Genomic DNA, 13325 nt, shown 5'->3' with positions numbered 1-13325 from the left:
TAAGCTTTTCGTATAAAAAAATTATTTTGGTTCGATAATTCTTCAAAATTTATAGCAGTTTTAAGAACAAATATGAAAAAAAATACTGAAATTTCCCGATTTTAAAAAATATAATTTTTTGGAGGATTATTGGAAATATTTTAAATTTTGAGTGTAAGAAATTCAATTAGATACGATTTGTGATCTTTTGACGTATCGTTTAGAAAAATCGAAATGTAATATACTTTCTTAATCCAGTTTAAAATGATTAATTTTTTCAAAAATACCGATCATACCAGAATTTAATTGTTTTGGTACAACAATCTTTTGGGCCCATAATTCGAATTTGAAACCAAGATCCATAAATTTGTCAAATATTATCTGCTTAATTATTTCATGTAACTTTTTACTTAAATAATCAAAAAAAAGAAGTTTATCGAATTCATTCGTTTTATATTCTATTATCCATTCATGCCACATCTCATACAAATTATAAGGATTATATTTACAATGTGTGCTCCGTTTATTAATTATAAACAGCTTATCTTCTAAAAAAGTAGCTATAGTTTTTAAGGATTCTTGTGTAACTATTGAATGATGATTTAAGTGAATGTAATTCTTTAAATCTTCATGGTTATTTTGTAAATCAGAAAGTAAACGAATGAATAAAAAATCATGTGTTTTACTTATGTCCCAGGAATTAGTATGTAATATGTCTAAAGCATTTAATGCTCCTTGCATTATTTTAAGCAATGAATATAATTTATTTATTAATTTCAATAACTTTTTAGTACAATCATAAGCATAAGTTTTGAGATTTTGTTGGCCATATAGCTTTTCACAATATGTTCTAAATTGTTCAAACATAAAATAAAAAGTCTTCAAATCTTTAACATACGAACAGCCAAGTACAAGTGTAGCAACTCGTACTTTATTATTGCAATTGTATAAGTCAATACTTTTTTCAAAGTTTGTTTCTAAGAAGAACACTTTGTTATAAAAAAAAACTTCTTTCACGTCATTAAAATTTTTCCACTTATCATTAGCGAAAAGATTGATTAACGCATCCGCATTTTCTTTAGTATTGTTTTCTGCTTCAGAAAACTTGAGAATACAAATTAAAAATAAACTGAAACAGAGAAATCGTATTAGCGACATTTTTTTTTTATTAAACTGTAAAATAATAAATAAACTTAACAATTTAATAACACATTAAATTAAAAAATCAAAAATTTTACCGCACTATATTTTAAGTTAAATATATGATTCCATTAATTTTATTTATTAGGATATTGCAAATAATTATATTAATAGATGATTTATTATATTCTTGATAATGACGATATAGAAGTATAATTTTGTAAATTTTGTCAATAAAGAAGTTCAATTTTAATATTAAAATACTTTTTGAAGTTTATTTTACGTTTTATAAAAAACTATCTAGTAATTTACTTTAAAGATATTATTTTATTCTTTAAAATTAGTTCCCTATTAATTGTAATTTTCTATTTCAGATGTGTATTCCGATTGATTAACAATAATTATTATATTTAACAATTTTAGTGTTATTAACCAGGGTGTTGTACCCGAATTATTCCATTACTTAATACCGTAGTCATACAGAAGTAAGCATCACAGCACGAGATTACAAAATGTTATATATAGAATATAATTCAACGCTGATTTAAAAAAAAAACCTAAAATATAAATTTATAAAAAAATTTTTTTTTATTTGTCTAAATAAAAAATAGATTGTATAATATGAATTTAATAAGACTATATACCCGAGTCATTTGTTTAGACAAATTTGATACCCGATATAATTCAATCTTATTATATATATATTAATTCCAGTATTTTTAACTTATATAAATATAGTAAATCATTTTATTATATATAGAGTAACTTGAGGTAAAAGTGTTTCTTTTTTTTTGTTATTGTATATAAGTTTTAGTAGATGATAGTTTTTATTTTACGTTTTTTTTTTTTTTAACCTAATAAAATATAATAAAAAATGGTATTATATTGGAATTGGAGCACAGTTTTGGACGTGGGATATTGACAAGTGTTTGGCCGCCGATCATTTGTAGCGCCACTTGTATACAACCGGTTAATGCGATCGAAATTGTTGCGCGGGCCGTCGCACATAAAGTTATTAGTCGATGCACAACGTGCGTGCGTTACGCACCTGTAAATCCGCAACCCCGGATGGCTGACTTACCGTCTGCGCGTGTTACAGAATGCCAGGTATTTAGGCGCGTCGGAATCGATTACGCTTCAAATGCGCGAAATAAGGTTGAGAAAATCACGTACTTATAAGGTGTATTTAGCCATTTTTGTTTGTTTCGCCGTTAAAGCGGTACATCTAGAAGTCGTGACGGAACTGTCTACTGAAGCCTTTTTAGCTGCCTTCGATCGGTTCGTCGCTCGTAGGGGCCTACCAGCCCAAGTTTTTTCGGATTGTGGAATGAATTTTATCGGGGCTGATAAACAGCTACGTAACCTCATAAATAGCGCAGCGTCTCAAATTAAAATAACGGCAGCGACGCCCATGTGTGAATGGCATTTTAATGCGCCTTCGGCTGCACACATGGGCGGATTGTGGGAGTCCGCCGTTCGCTCAGCAATGCGATTATTAATACGCGTAATGGGTGCTCATATGTTTACATATGAAGAATTCACCACCGTCATTTGCCGAATAGAAAGCGTTCTGAATTCTCGGCCTCTTGTACCCAGTTCCACTGATCCGCAGGATCTTGATTGCCTCACGCCAGGGCACTTTCTTATAGGACAACCGTTACTTGCTGTTCCGCCGCGTACTGAACTCGACGCACCCCGTTCGCTAGTTGACCGCTGGAAGTTGCTGGACCACTGTCACCAGGCTTTCTGGCATAGATGTCCACTTTACAACAAAGAGCTAAATGGTTAACTGATCAACCAAATGATCGTGTGGGCGCCACGGTCATTATTAAAGATAATTCGTGTCCCCCGTTGTTGTGGCGCTTAGGTAGAATAACAGCATTAATGCCGGGACCCGATAAAATTGTACGTGTGGTGCGCGTTCAAACCGCCCAGGGCACACTTGTGCGGCCTGTCGTTAAATTAGTAGTTTTGCCCACCGATCCTGATGATTCCATACATCCTTAAATTATACATTTTTAGGTTTTAATATTATAAAAGGGATGAGTCACATTTTTATTGATTTATTTTTTTTTACATTTTTGTATTTTCATATTTTTTATATTTTTATATTTTTTGTAATGAAGTCGTTATTTCTAATTATCAATTTTTTTACTAAAAAAAAAAAAAAATTCTTATACGCTTCCACGTTATCTGCTACCAGTGGTAGGTTGCCTACGTTAGCTCATTGCGCGCGGGGAAACCACTATCTAGCCATTAAAATATTGAGTTTTTTGTTACGGTTAATGGTTGGTAAGATTATTGTAACAATTGTATTATGTGCTGACCAACCGCTATATTATTAAAATATTTTTTTTTGTTCTTATTTATTTTTTATACATTGTTCATGTACTTATATTGGCACTTGATATGTGAGTGCTCTTCAGTTAATTATATTGTGTATACCAAATTGTTTTTTTTTATTAATTTTTTGTTCGATTTATTTTTTAACCTGTTACTTCTGGTTTACAATTGCAACCGAGAAATCTTCGTCGGACAATTTGTGACACATTCTTTTTGTTTATCCCGACGTCTCCCAAAGGGGGAGGATGTTTGGCCGCCGATCATTTGTAGCGCCACTTGTATACAACCGGTTAACGCGATCGAAATTGTTGCGCGTCGTGGTGTACGGCGAGTATGTGTTTGGCACCTATGCTGGGACGATCCTATGACGGACTGTGAGTGCCTCAACTTGAGAGCCCACAACCCAGAGATCCGTGATCGTCAATTCAATATCAAAGGTGGATTTGGATGCCCATCCACGAGTTTATGGTGTAAGGAAACGTGTCTGGTCTTGGTCTACGAAGAACTGAAGTAACCAGGTTGCATATAAACTATAGTTGTGTGCTAATGGTAGATTAATTTATGTATTGTGGTATTTAATAATAATAAAATTAACATTTGTGTTGTCAAAGAATATTGTTTCCTTTAGTTAAGTAAAAGCAAGTAGTGTCCACTTAGGCGAAAATACTGGGTGGTGCCCCGACCAATAAGTGTATTTGAGTCGGTGGAATACCAACAAGTATGTATGATATCTAAAATTGATTTTAATCACTGTCATTATAAACGCTTTAATACAATTCTTCAGATAGTTATTTCTAAGAAATTGGTGCATAATCACAAAACATCATCAACTCCTAATTCATTAATTCTATTCTAATTAGTGTTTCCTTGATTTAAAAGTATAATTTATGAATATATACAAATTATTAGGGATCGTTAATGATATCGATATATCAAAGTTTCCCACGATATCAATTATTTTTGAGATATCGTGATAGTCAGAAAAACATGTTTATAAAAAAACTGATTGAATTTTGGTGACTTTGTTATAAAATATATATTATTTGATATTAGCCTAAAAATAGTGCTTGATGAATTTATTGACATTTTTCGTATTAGACTATATTATGAAATATAGTATTAAGATAAAAAGCCAAGCACTATTGGCACAGTGGTAACGTAACATAGTTGGGTCATGTATAATGATATCTGACAGTGATTAGAATCAATATCATAAAAGACGCTTTGATGCACATCTTTAGATAGTGCTTAATTTTAAAAAAATGGTGGATTATTACAAGAGCTACATGATCTGCTATTTCCTTATTTATATATTGATAAGATAAAGTATGTTGAATGAAAAAGGGATAGAAATATTATTTTTCATAAAAAAATTGTATTGATCCATAAACTTTTCAAAAAGTTATAGCATTATAATGTTTAAAATGTAAAATATAAAATCAAGAATTGTCACACAAAAATAGCATTTGATAACTATTTTCACCGTGAAGACAAATTGGAGTCCAAAAATTTTTTTTTCCATAATAGAATATTCATAACATTATCTTTAATTTAAGATATATATAAAAGTGTCAGTTTCCGGAATACTTTCAAAAGTTAAGTTGAAAAAGTAAATTATTTGTTGTCATTTATTAATTTAGTCATTTTTAAAAATGTTATGGCAGTTTTAAGTAATAAAAATGTCGAAAATTAGTGATTTTTTGGAGATTTCTCCCATTTGCGATGAACGAGGGAAAATTTTTCAATTTGTAAGGGTAATGTTTTCAACTAGATACGATTTGTGATTTTTTGACGTATCGTTGAAAGAAATCGGTTCAATGAGAGCTGAAAAAAGTGGTAACAGACACACACAAAAAAAATATTTTGTGTATAAATTGTCATTTTCAATCCCCTCTGTGCTAAGAAGGATTCTTCTTTTTATAAGAAAAAAATTCTTTATATTCATCTATTTTTCAAAATGTTATGGTAGTTTTAAATAAAAAAACTGAAAAAATGTCGAAAATTTGCGATTTTTTAATTAGTAATTTTATTGGATATTTCGTTATGGAGAACGAGTAGAATTTTTTCAATTTTTGTGGGTTATGTCTTCGACTAAATACGATTAGAGATCTTTTGATGTATCATTGAAAGAAATCGGTTCTGTGAATGCTAAGCAAAAGTGATAACAGACACATCATAGTTATATTCATACTTTCTCAGATTTGCATCACAGCAAAAATACAAACTAAGTATTAATAGTAAGATTCGAACTATAGTTAATAAGTAATAAACTGACACAAAATGAAAAATATAAGCATACCTGTACCCCATTGATAGGATAAGAGTCTAGTTAGTATTGAGTAAGTTCAAACAAGTAAATAAATAAATAAATAACTCTTACTCAATTATTAGCTTCGATGCGGAGCTGAGAAGGTATTGATTTTACTAAGATGTGTTTTTTTTTTGTGTCTATTACCACTTTTTCTCAGCTCTCACCGAACCGATTTCTTTCAATGATACGTCAAAAGATCACAAATCGTATCTAGTCTAAGGCATTACCCTCAAAAATTGAAAAAAATTCCCTCGTTCCCCGTAAATGGAGGAAACCTCCAAAAAAATTACAAATTTAAAAATCGCTAATTTTCGAAATTTTTTCAATTTTTTTAATTAAAAGTGCCATAACTTTTTCAAAAATGAACATATCAATATAACTCTTTTTTATGTAGATGCATAAAATCATTACCTTACATTTGGTATATATTTGTCATAAATTTAACCCTTAACCTGCCCACAAGGGGGGATTTAAAATGACAACTTTTTTACAAAAAATTAACTTTTTCAACTTAACTTTTTCAACTTAACTTTTGAAAATGTTCCGGAAGGTCTGACACTTTTATATATATCTTAAATTAAAGCTAATGTAATGTACTTTATTATGCAAAAAAAAAAAATTTCGGACTTCATTTTGTCTTCATGGTGAAATGGCTACCAAATGCTATTATTGTGTGAAAATTCTCGATTTTATTTTTTTAACTTTATAATGATGTAATTTATTGAAAAATGTATGGATTCACATAATTTTTTTATGAGAAATAATATTTTTTAATAATCTCTTTTTCATTCGACATACGTTATCTGAATCAGTATATTAATAACAAACTAGCAGATCATGTTGCTTTTGGTATAATCCACCAATTTTTTAAAATTAAACACTATCTAAAGATTTGCATCGAAGCGTTTTTTTTTATAGTGATTTTAATCACTGTCAGATATCATAATACTTGATCCTGAATAATCATGAAAGTCAATGTATTCCCCTTGTAAGATATTTTAAAATAATATATAATACAAAACCTAGAATGTTAATACAAAAATAGCATATTTTTGAATACGGTAGCCATTTTCACCAAAAAGAAAATGTATATTTCGAATTTTTTTTTTCATAGTACACTATACATAATATAATATAAGTTCAAATTTAAGATTAAATAAAACTGTGAATATTTCTGTATTGCTATTTAAATCCCTCCCGGTGAATAGAATAATTGTTAAATTTTCAAAAAAAAATGATTTCAAATGAAATAAAATTACCTAAGGTTTCAATATAAAAAAATATTATTTTGTTTTTGTTAATATTTGGGGAAATTGTCCAATTTTAATAAAATGTATGTCAAATAAAAGATGTACTTATAATGTATTTAGAAAAAAAAATTGAGTTGATACATACATTTTTCGAAAAGTTATAGCATTTTAATGTTGAAATCAAAAATTGAAAATTTTAACACAAAAATATCATTTTTTTTAACTACGGCAGCCGCTTGCATGCAGAAGATGAAGTGTCGGGACAATTTTTTTTTTTCATTTTATAGTACATAACATAAACTTTTATTTGGTATATGTTTAAAGGACGCAGTATTTCCGAAACATTTTCAAAAGTTAAGTTAAAAAAGTTAGTTTATGTAAAAAAGTTACTATTTTAAATCGCCCCCCCCTTGAGCAAGTTAGTGTTGATTTTCAAAAAAAATGATATCAAATGAAAGGAATATATCTAAGGTTTATATATAAAAAAAAATTTGTTAAAATGTTGATTTTTGAAAATATTATGGAAGTTTTAAAAAGATTTTAAAAATTTTTAAAAAAAATGTCTAAATTTACCGATCATTAAATTTGTAATTTTTGTAATTAAGATTTCCACCATTAGCAAGGAACGAGGGAAAAATTTTCAATTTTTATTGGTAATGTCTTCAACTAGATACGATTTGTGATCATTTGACGTATTGTTGAACGAAATCGGTCAGGGAGAGCTGAGAAAAAGTGGCAAAAGGCATAAAAAAAAACCTGCACAGTGGGGACGTGGCATAGTTGGGTTCAGTATAGATTTAATCTGACAGTGATTAAAATCACTATCATAAGAAACGCTTCGATGCAAATCTGTAGATAGTGTTTAATTCTAAGAAATTGGTGGATAATTAATTAAGGGTAAAGTCTTCAACTAGATACGATTTGTAATCTTTTGACGTATTGTTGAAAGAAATCGGTTCAGTGAGAGCTGAAAAAAGTGGTAACAGACACATAAAAAAAAAAAAAACATCATAGTAAAATCACTATCTTCTCAGATTTGCATCGAAGCTAAAATTAATAACAGTTAACTTTTTTAAGTTAGAATAAAAAGTTATAATATATGATATATTATTCAATCAATATAATGTTATCATGAATATATTAATTTCTAGTGAGTGTGAACAAGAATTCATTCAATTTTGTTTTTAATGAATGATAGTGTAAATGCATCCATGTTATAAATGAATGTTCTAAACTCTGAAAATAAATAAATATATCAATAAATAAAAAAGTTTTCTAAACGAATCATATAAGTACTATATAAATTTAGACCTGGGATTTCGAAGACTATTCTGTTACAATTCCATAATTTCTAATAACATAATTATAACATATGATAGTTTCAAATTGTTAAAATTTCCTAAGTAATATATCACACAATTTTCAGTAAAAATGGCCAATTTTTTAATTTTTTGGGTAGTAACGAAGCACCTAAATCTTAAAGTTATTAATTGATACCTTGTAGTTGATATCAGAATATAGTAAATTGTTATATGACTTAATAATCATTAGAGAAAATTGTACTAATTTTTTAATTTATAATATTTGTATTTTTATGCAGCCGATCACAAGAACAAACTTGGTATATCGCTATCATTTCAAGATTATGCAAATATTTTGTTTTTTATTTGCGACCTATAAGGGAAATTTAACATTTTTACTAAAAAAACTAAGAAATTCTAGATGTTAGGCTTGTAACGTCACAAAATCGAAAGTGCACCGTTTATAATTTTTTTGTTATGTCTGATTATTTATTTCTCATCGCGCAAGAGTTTGCTCGAATAAAACTTTTTCTGAGACAGCGGTCTCAAAAAATTATTATTTTCGCCGCTGACCGCTAGATAAAGCGATAAAAAGGAATAAATATAATTAAAATTATAACTTCATTAATTTACGATTAACATTAAAAGATGTGTTCCAATGCCGTCCGTGATGTTATATTATATAGTTTTGTTTAAGTATTTTATTTTTATTTATTTTTGTTGCCTTTCATTATAGACATGGTTTTTGATACATTCGTATTTTTATCCATGTTTAACTTAATTTTCTTTTATAACAATTAAATTAAATGTAATATTTATTTTATTGTATGAATAGCTTAAGTACTCGCGTATATTTTATCCCTGTTCTTTAATCTAATCAGGTCTACGGAATGTTTCACATATCAGTCACATACAACTTCAATTATCATATGTCGTAACACAATAAAATGAAATGAGTATATGTAAAAGGTTATGTGCACGAAGATGAATATGAGGATGTGGTGCCTGCTGTCTAGGTATTCACGTGCGTATTGTCGTACAGCAGTCACCGTGCTCGGCTGACACTCCGGGTTAGCTGTGGGTGACGAAAGGCTGTTGTTATAGGAAGGAAATAAGGGTAAAACCTAGGTATGAGGTGCAGACGAAGGCAAGACACAAATACTTTGGGTATAAGAGAAGATAAAGAAGTAAGAGGTGCAGACGAAGTGCAAGACACAAGTTCTCTGAAATGTTATGGAAGAGAGTAGATAGGTTAAAAAGGAAAAAACAAAGACTTTACTTTAAGCAGTAAGCCGGACAGCGACAACCGAGTACTGAGACTGATGAATGACACAAGGCACTGGAGTCGACTGACCACGATGGCCAGGTCTATTGGGTTTTTATAATAATTAGAACTATTGCCAATTTGCAAATCAATATTATTTGTTAATTCATCAGTCTCAAGAAGCGGATGTGCTGTCTGTATTTTATTAAAATAATTCTCACAATAATGGTAACGTGACACCATCACACATAGCTGCGGTTAATAAACTTCGAGGTATTCTAATAATTTATATATATCTCACGAAATATAAACTTTAATTAAACTATTAATTAACTTCAATCCTTCAATCGTTTTTGTTACATAATTGGTCATACTGTCATCATGTTTGTTATCATCTAGTGTGTGTATCGTGTATCATGTATCATTTCTCTTTATGAATAATTGTCGTTTTTATCTGCACATTGAAGCTAAAAATCAACACTAAAAGAGCCATTTAGTTTTTTTTTTATATATATAGCAAAGCTGCCTGAAATAGAGCATGGACTATAATGATTTTTCTTTAAAACTGAAAAAATTTTTCTACATACTTTTATATTATTTTAGTTTTTCAAGAACTTATGACTATTTTATACAAGAGTATTTAAGACAATTCAATAAATACAACATAGATAAACAAAATGTAATTAAAATTTTATTGAGATATATATATTAACATAGAAAAAAATAGGACATTTATCATTAGTTTTTATATTTACTGATGAGTAATGTTTATTTATAAAAAATTAAACATAGTTATTTTTTTTTTATCAATGTCCATTGGTTCTATAGTATCTTCTATAGTATCAGGGTTCAATCCTAGATAAAGAATACAAACATTACGTTAATAAAGTATTTATAATAGTTAAAAACTATTATTACAAATCGTTAAATAGTCCTTTTACCTTGTTCAAAAAAGTCTATTAATTCTGGCGTTTTAGGATCTCCAGATGGAACTTCTAATTTATTATTAAAATAGTCAAAATCATGTTAGTTATAATTATTTATTATGTATGTGAACTTGAAATCAATAATGTACAATATTCATAATATAATTTTGGTTAATTAATTATTTTTCGATATTTGAAGAAAATTCTAATTAAAAATATAAACCCCTAAATAGACTGTACTTATAATAATCACGAAAAAAAAATTTACATTATTTTCCTCTATTTATCTATATATTTTTATTTTTGTTTTATAAAATATGCTATAAAATTTTAATTATAAAATAAATTGTATACAAAATATTTTATATTTTATATTTTAAAATATTTTAGATTCTGGTTAGCTAATTATTTTTTGAAATATGAAGAAAATTCTAAATAAAAATATAAAATCCTTAAATATATTGTACATAAAAAACTCATGAAAAAAAATTACATTTTTTTCCTGTATCTATTTTTAGTTTTATTTCATATTACCATAAAATATGCTAATATGATTCATTATACAATTTTTATTATAAAATAAATTGTATTTAAAATATTTTACCTCCTGGAAAGAAGTTTATTGTTTCTGGCATTCCAGGATTTTCAACCGGAACTTCTAATTCTTCATTACTGATTGCTATAGTTACAAATTGTTATCAAATATAATTAGCAAGTATTAATTGCAAATTACAAAATTTTAAAATTATTATATACTAAAATGATTTTTAAGCAATTAAATAAAATAAATAATTATTTTGTACGATTTTAATAATAGTTTCAGTTGATATTTTCGTTTTTTTATTTTTTATATTCAATATAAAATTATTAAAGAGACCATTTACGACCACATATAATTTTTTTCACTCAATTTTTGAAAAGGTTTCCGAATGTCTAACAAGCTGAAACATCTATCAAATTAACGCTTTTTAAGAATGTAAAATAGAAATACATTCCGACGTTATTTTCTATGAGTTGTTTGAATTAATAATGCATTATTTTTACTAAATTTAACATATTTTTTTGGATTCAATGTATCAAGTAATATTTCTACCTATTCTACATATCGTCATCTAAGAATCATCATAACCATTTACAAAAATCGAATAATATTATATATCAAAACATAAATTAGATTTTTAGAAATTAACGCTTTACCTTGAACCACTTAATTAATCGAAAAATATTTTATGAGAAATGAACATAAAAAAAATATTTATGATTAATAAATTGAAAAAAAAAAAAACATAACTTTTATTTTTCGATTAATTAAATGATTCATGATAAATTATTTTGTCTGTATTTATACAAAAGCTTACTTAATTCAGTATCTTCCTTAGATGCATTTTGTATTAGTGCAATCATCTCATCGATAAGTGCATAATTTATATTATTATCTAAAAGTGTCAAAAGAAATTAATCTTTATTATTTAAAATGAAATCGTATACAAATACTTAAAATTATAATTATTTAATTTAACACTAAAAAATATTAAAAATATTTAAATGTCGCAAATACTTATTCGAAATCAATATTATAGTATTTGTGTTAAACATATTATATTAGTTTTAATATAATTTTAATTTGAAATAATATAAGCTACATTAGTACTTTTTTATTATAATTATACAAATACACTTCTTTAGATATTTTTGATTTACAGTTTATTATTCAGATAAATTAATTTATCAAAATAACGAAATAAACCTATAATTACCAAAAACAAATAAATAGTATAAAACTCCTTAAACTATTTTATACTGGTAAATTATAATATTAAATAAAATTAAAAGTATATTAAAAATATTATTAATCTAAAAACTATAAAATAATAAACTTATAACCATAAAAAATTCTGAAAAGTTTGGATACGTATTTCGGAAACAATGTTATCATTATCAACCTTATCACCTAGTGACGTCATAACTAAGTAATAATATCACATTTTGTCAGTTAACACATTTTTAATAATGAACTTTTCAGTGGGCCAAGATCACAACTAATTAAATTGTTTCTATTTTTAAACATTTCTATTATCTCCCTAATATTACTCTCTTTGTAATTATTTTTATGATTTTCATAAAGTGATTATGTGTTAATAAATGTCCAGCCACTGGAGATTTCTCAACTTCTTGATTTTTAATGTTTTTTAAGTGCTCTGTAAACCTGACTACTATATTTCTTTTTGTTAGTCCTACATAACATTTATTTCAACTTTCAAATTGTATTTTATAAATGCCTGATTTCCCTCATACTTCTATTTGAAGAAGAAATGAACATACAAAACTTTTTATGATTAATAAATTGAAAAAACATTTACCTAGATAAAACCAAAAAACAAAAGGAAACATTATTTTTATTTTTCGATTAATTAAGTGATTCTTGATAAATTATTCTCTCTGAATCTATACAATAGCTTACTTTGTTTAGTATCATCCTTAGATTCATTTTGTATTAGTGCAGTCATCTCATCGGTAAATCCATAATTTGTATTATTATCTAAAAGTATTAATAGAAAGTAATCATTATTATTTGACATTAAATCATATACAAATATCTAAAATTAAATTATATTAATTGAACACTAAAAAATATTAAAAATTTACAAAAAAGTCACAGATACTTATTCGGAAACTATATTATAATATTTGTGTAAAATATATGATATTAGTTTTAATGCAATTTTAATTTTAAATAATGTTATCCAAAAATAATCAATTTTTATTATATTTATACAAATAATTTTTGTTGGATAATCTTGATTTACAATT

The 13325-nt window shown here is 26.8% G+C and overlaps 1 protein-coding gene across 11 annotated transcripts in view; it reads right to left on the bottom strand.

Annotated features, from left to right (window-relative positions):
* Window positions 1-13325, bottom strand: part of LOC126908461 (uncharacterized) — a 47197-nt gene that overhangs the window by 5465 nt on the left and 28407 nt on the right. For 5 of the 11 annotated variants that reach the window (XM_050690544.1, XM_050690545.1, XM_050690547.1 and 2 more), the window contains 3 exons: window positions 12976-13053; window positions 11873-11950; window positions 11119-11193 (listed from right to left, as the gene is read on the bottom strand). The exons of 2 other annotated variants lie outside the window; for them this stretch is intronic. In XM_050690544.1, coding sequence (XP_050546501.1) covers window positions 11119-11193; window positions 11873-11950; window positions 12976-13053 — 231 coding nt within the window. Of the gene's footprint in view, window positions 1-275; window positions 1209-10257; window positions 10444-10529; window positions 10584-11118; window positions 11194-11872; window positions 11951-12975; window positions 13054-13325 lie in introns of those variants that run through there. 4 more of the 11 variants (XM_050690550.1, XM_050690554.1, XM_050690552.1 and 1 more) reach the window with 3 other exon arrangements.

Source organism: Daktulosphaira vitifoliae, unplaced genomic scaffold (assembly GCF_025091365.1).
Source record: "Daktulosphaira vitifoliae isolate Bord-2020 unplaced genomic scaffold, ASM2509136v1 Scaffold_5, whole genome shotgun sequence".
In the NCBI taxonomy this organism is placed as follows: domain Eukaryota; kingdom Metazoa; phylum Arthropoda; class Insecta; order Hemiptera; family Phylloxeridae; genus Daktulosphaira; species Daktulosphaira vitifoliae.
The sequence above is the reverse complement of the archived record's forward strand: the minus strand, read 5'-3'. Positions and strand labels throughout refer to the sequence as shown.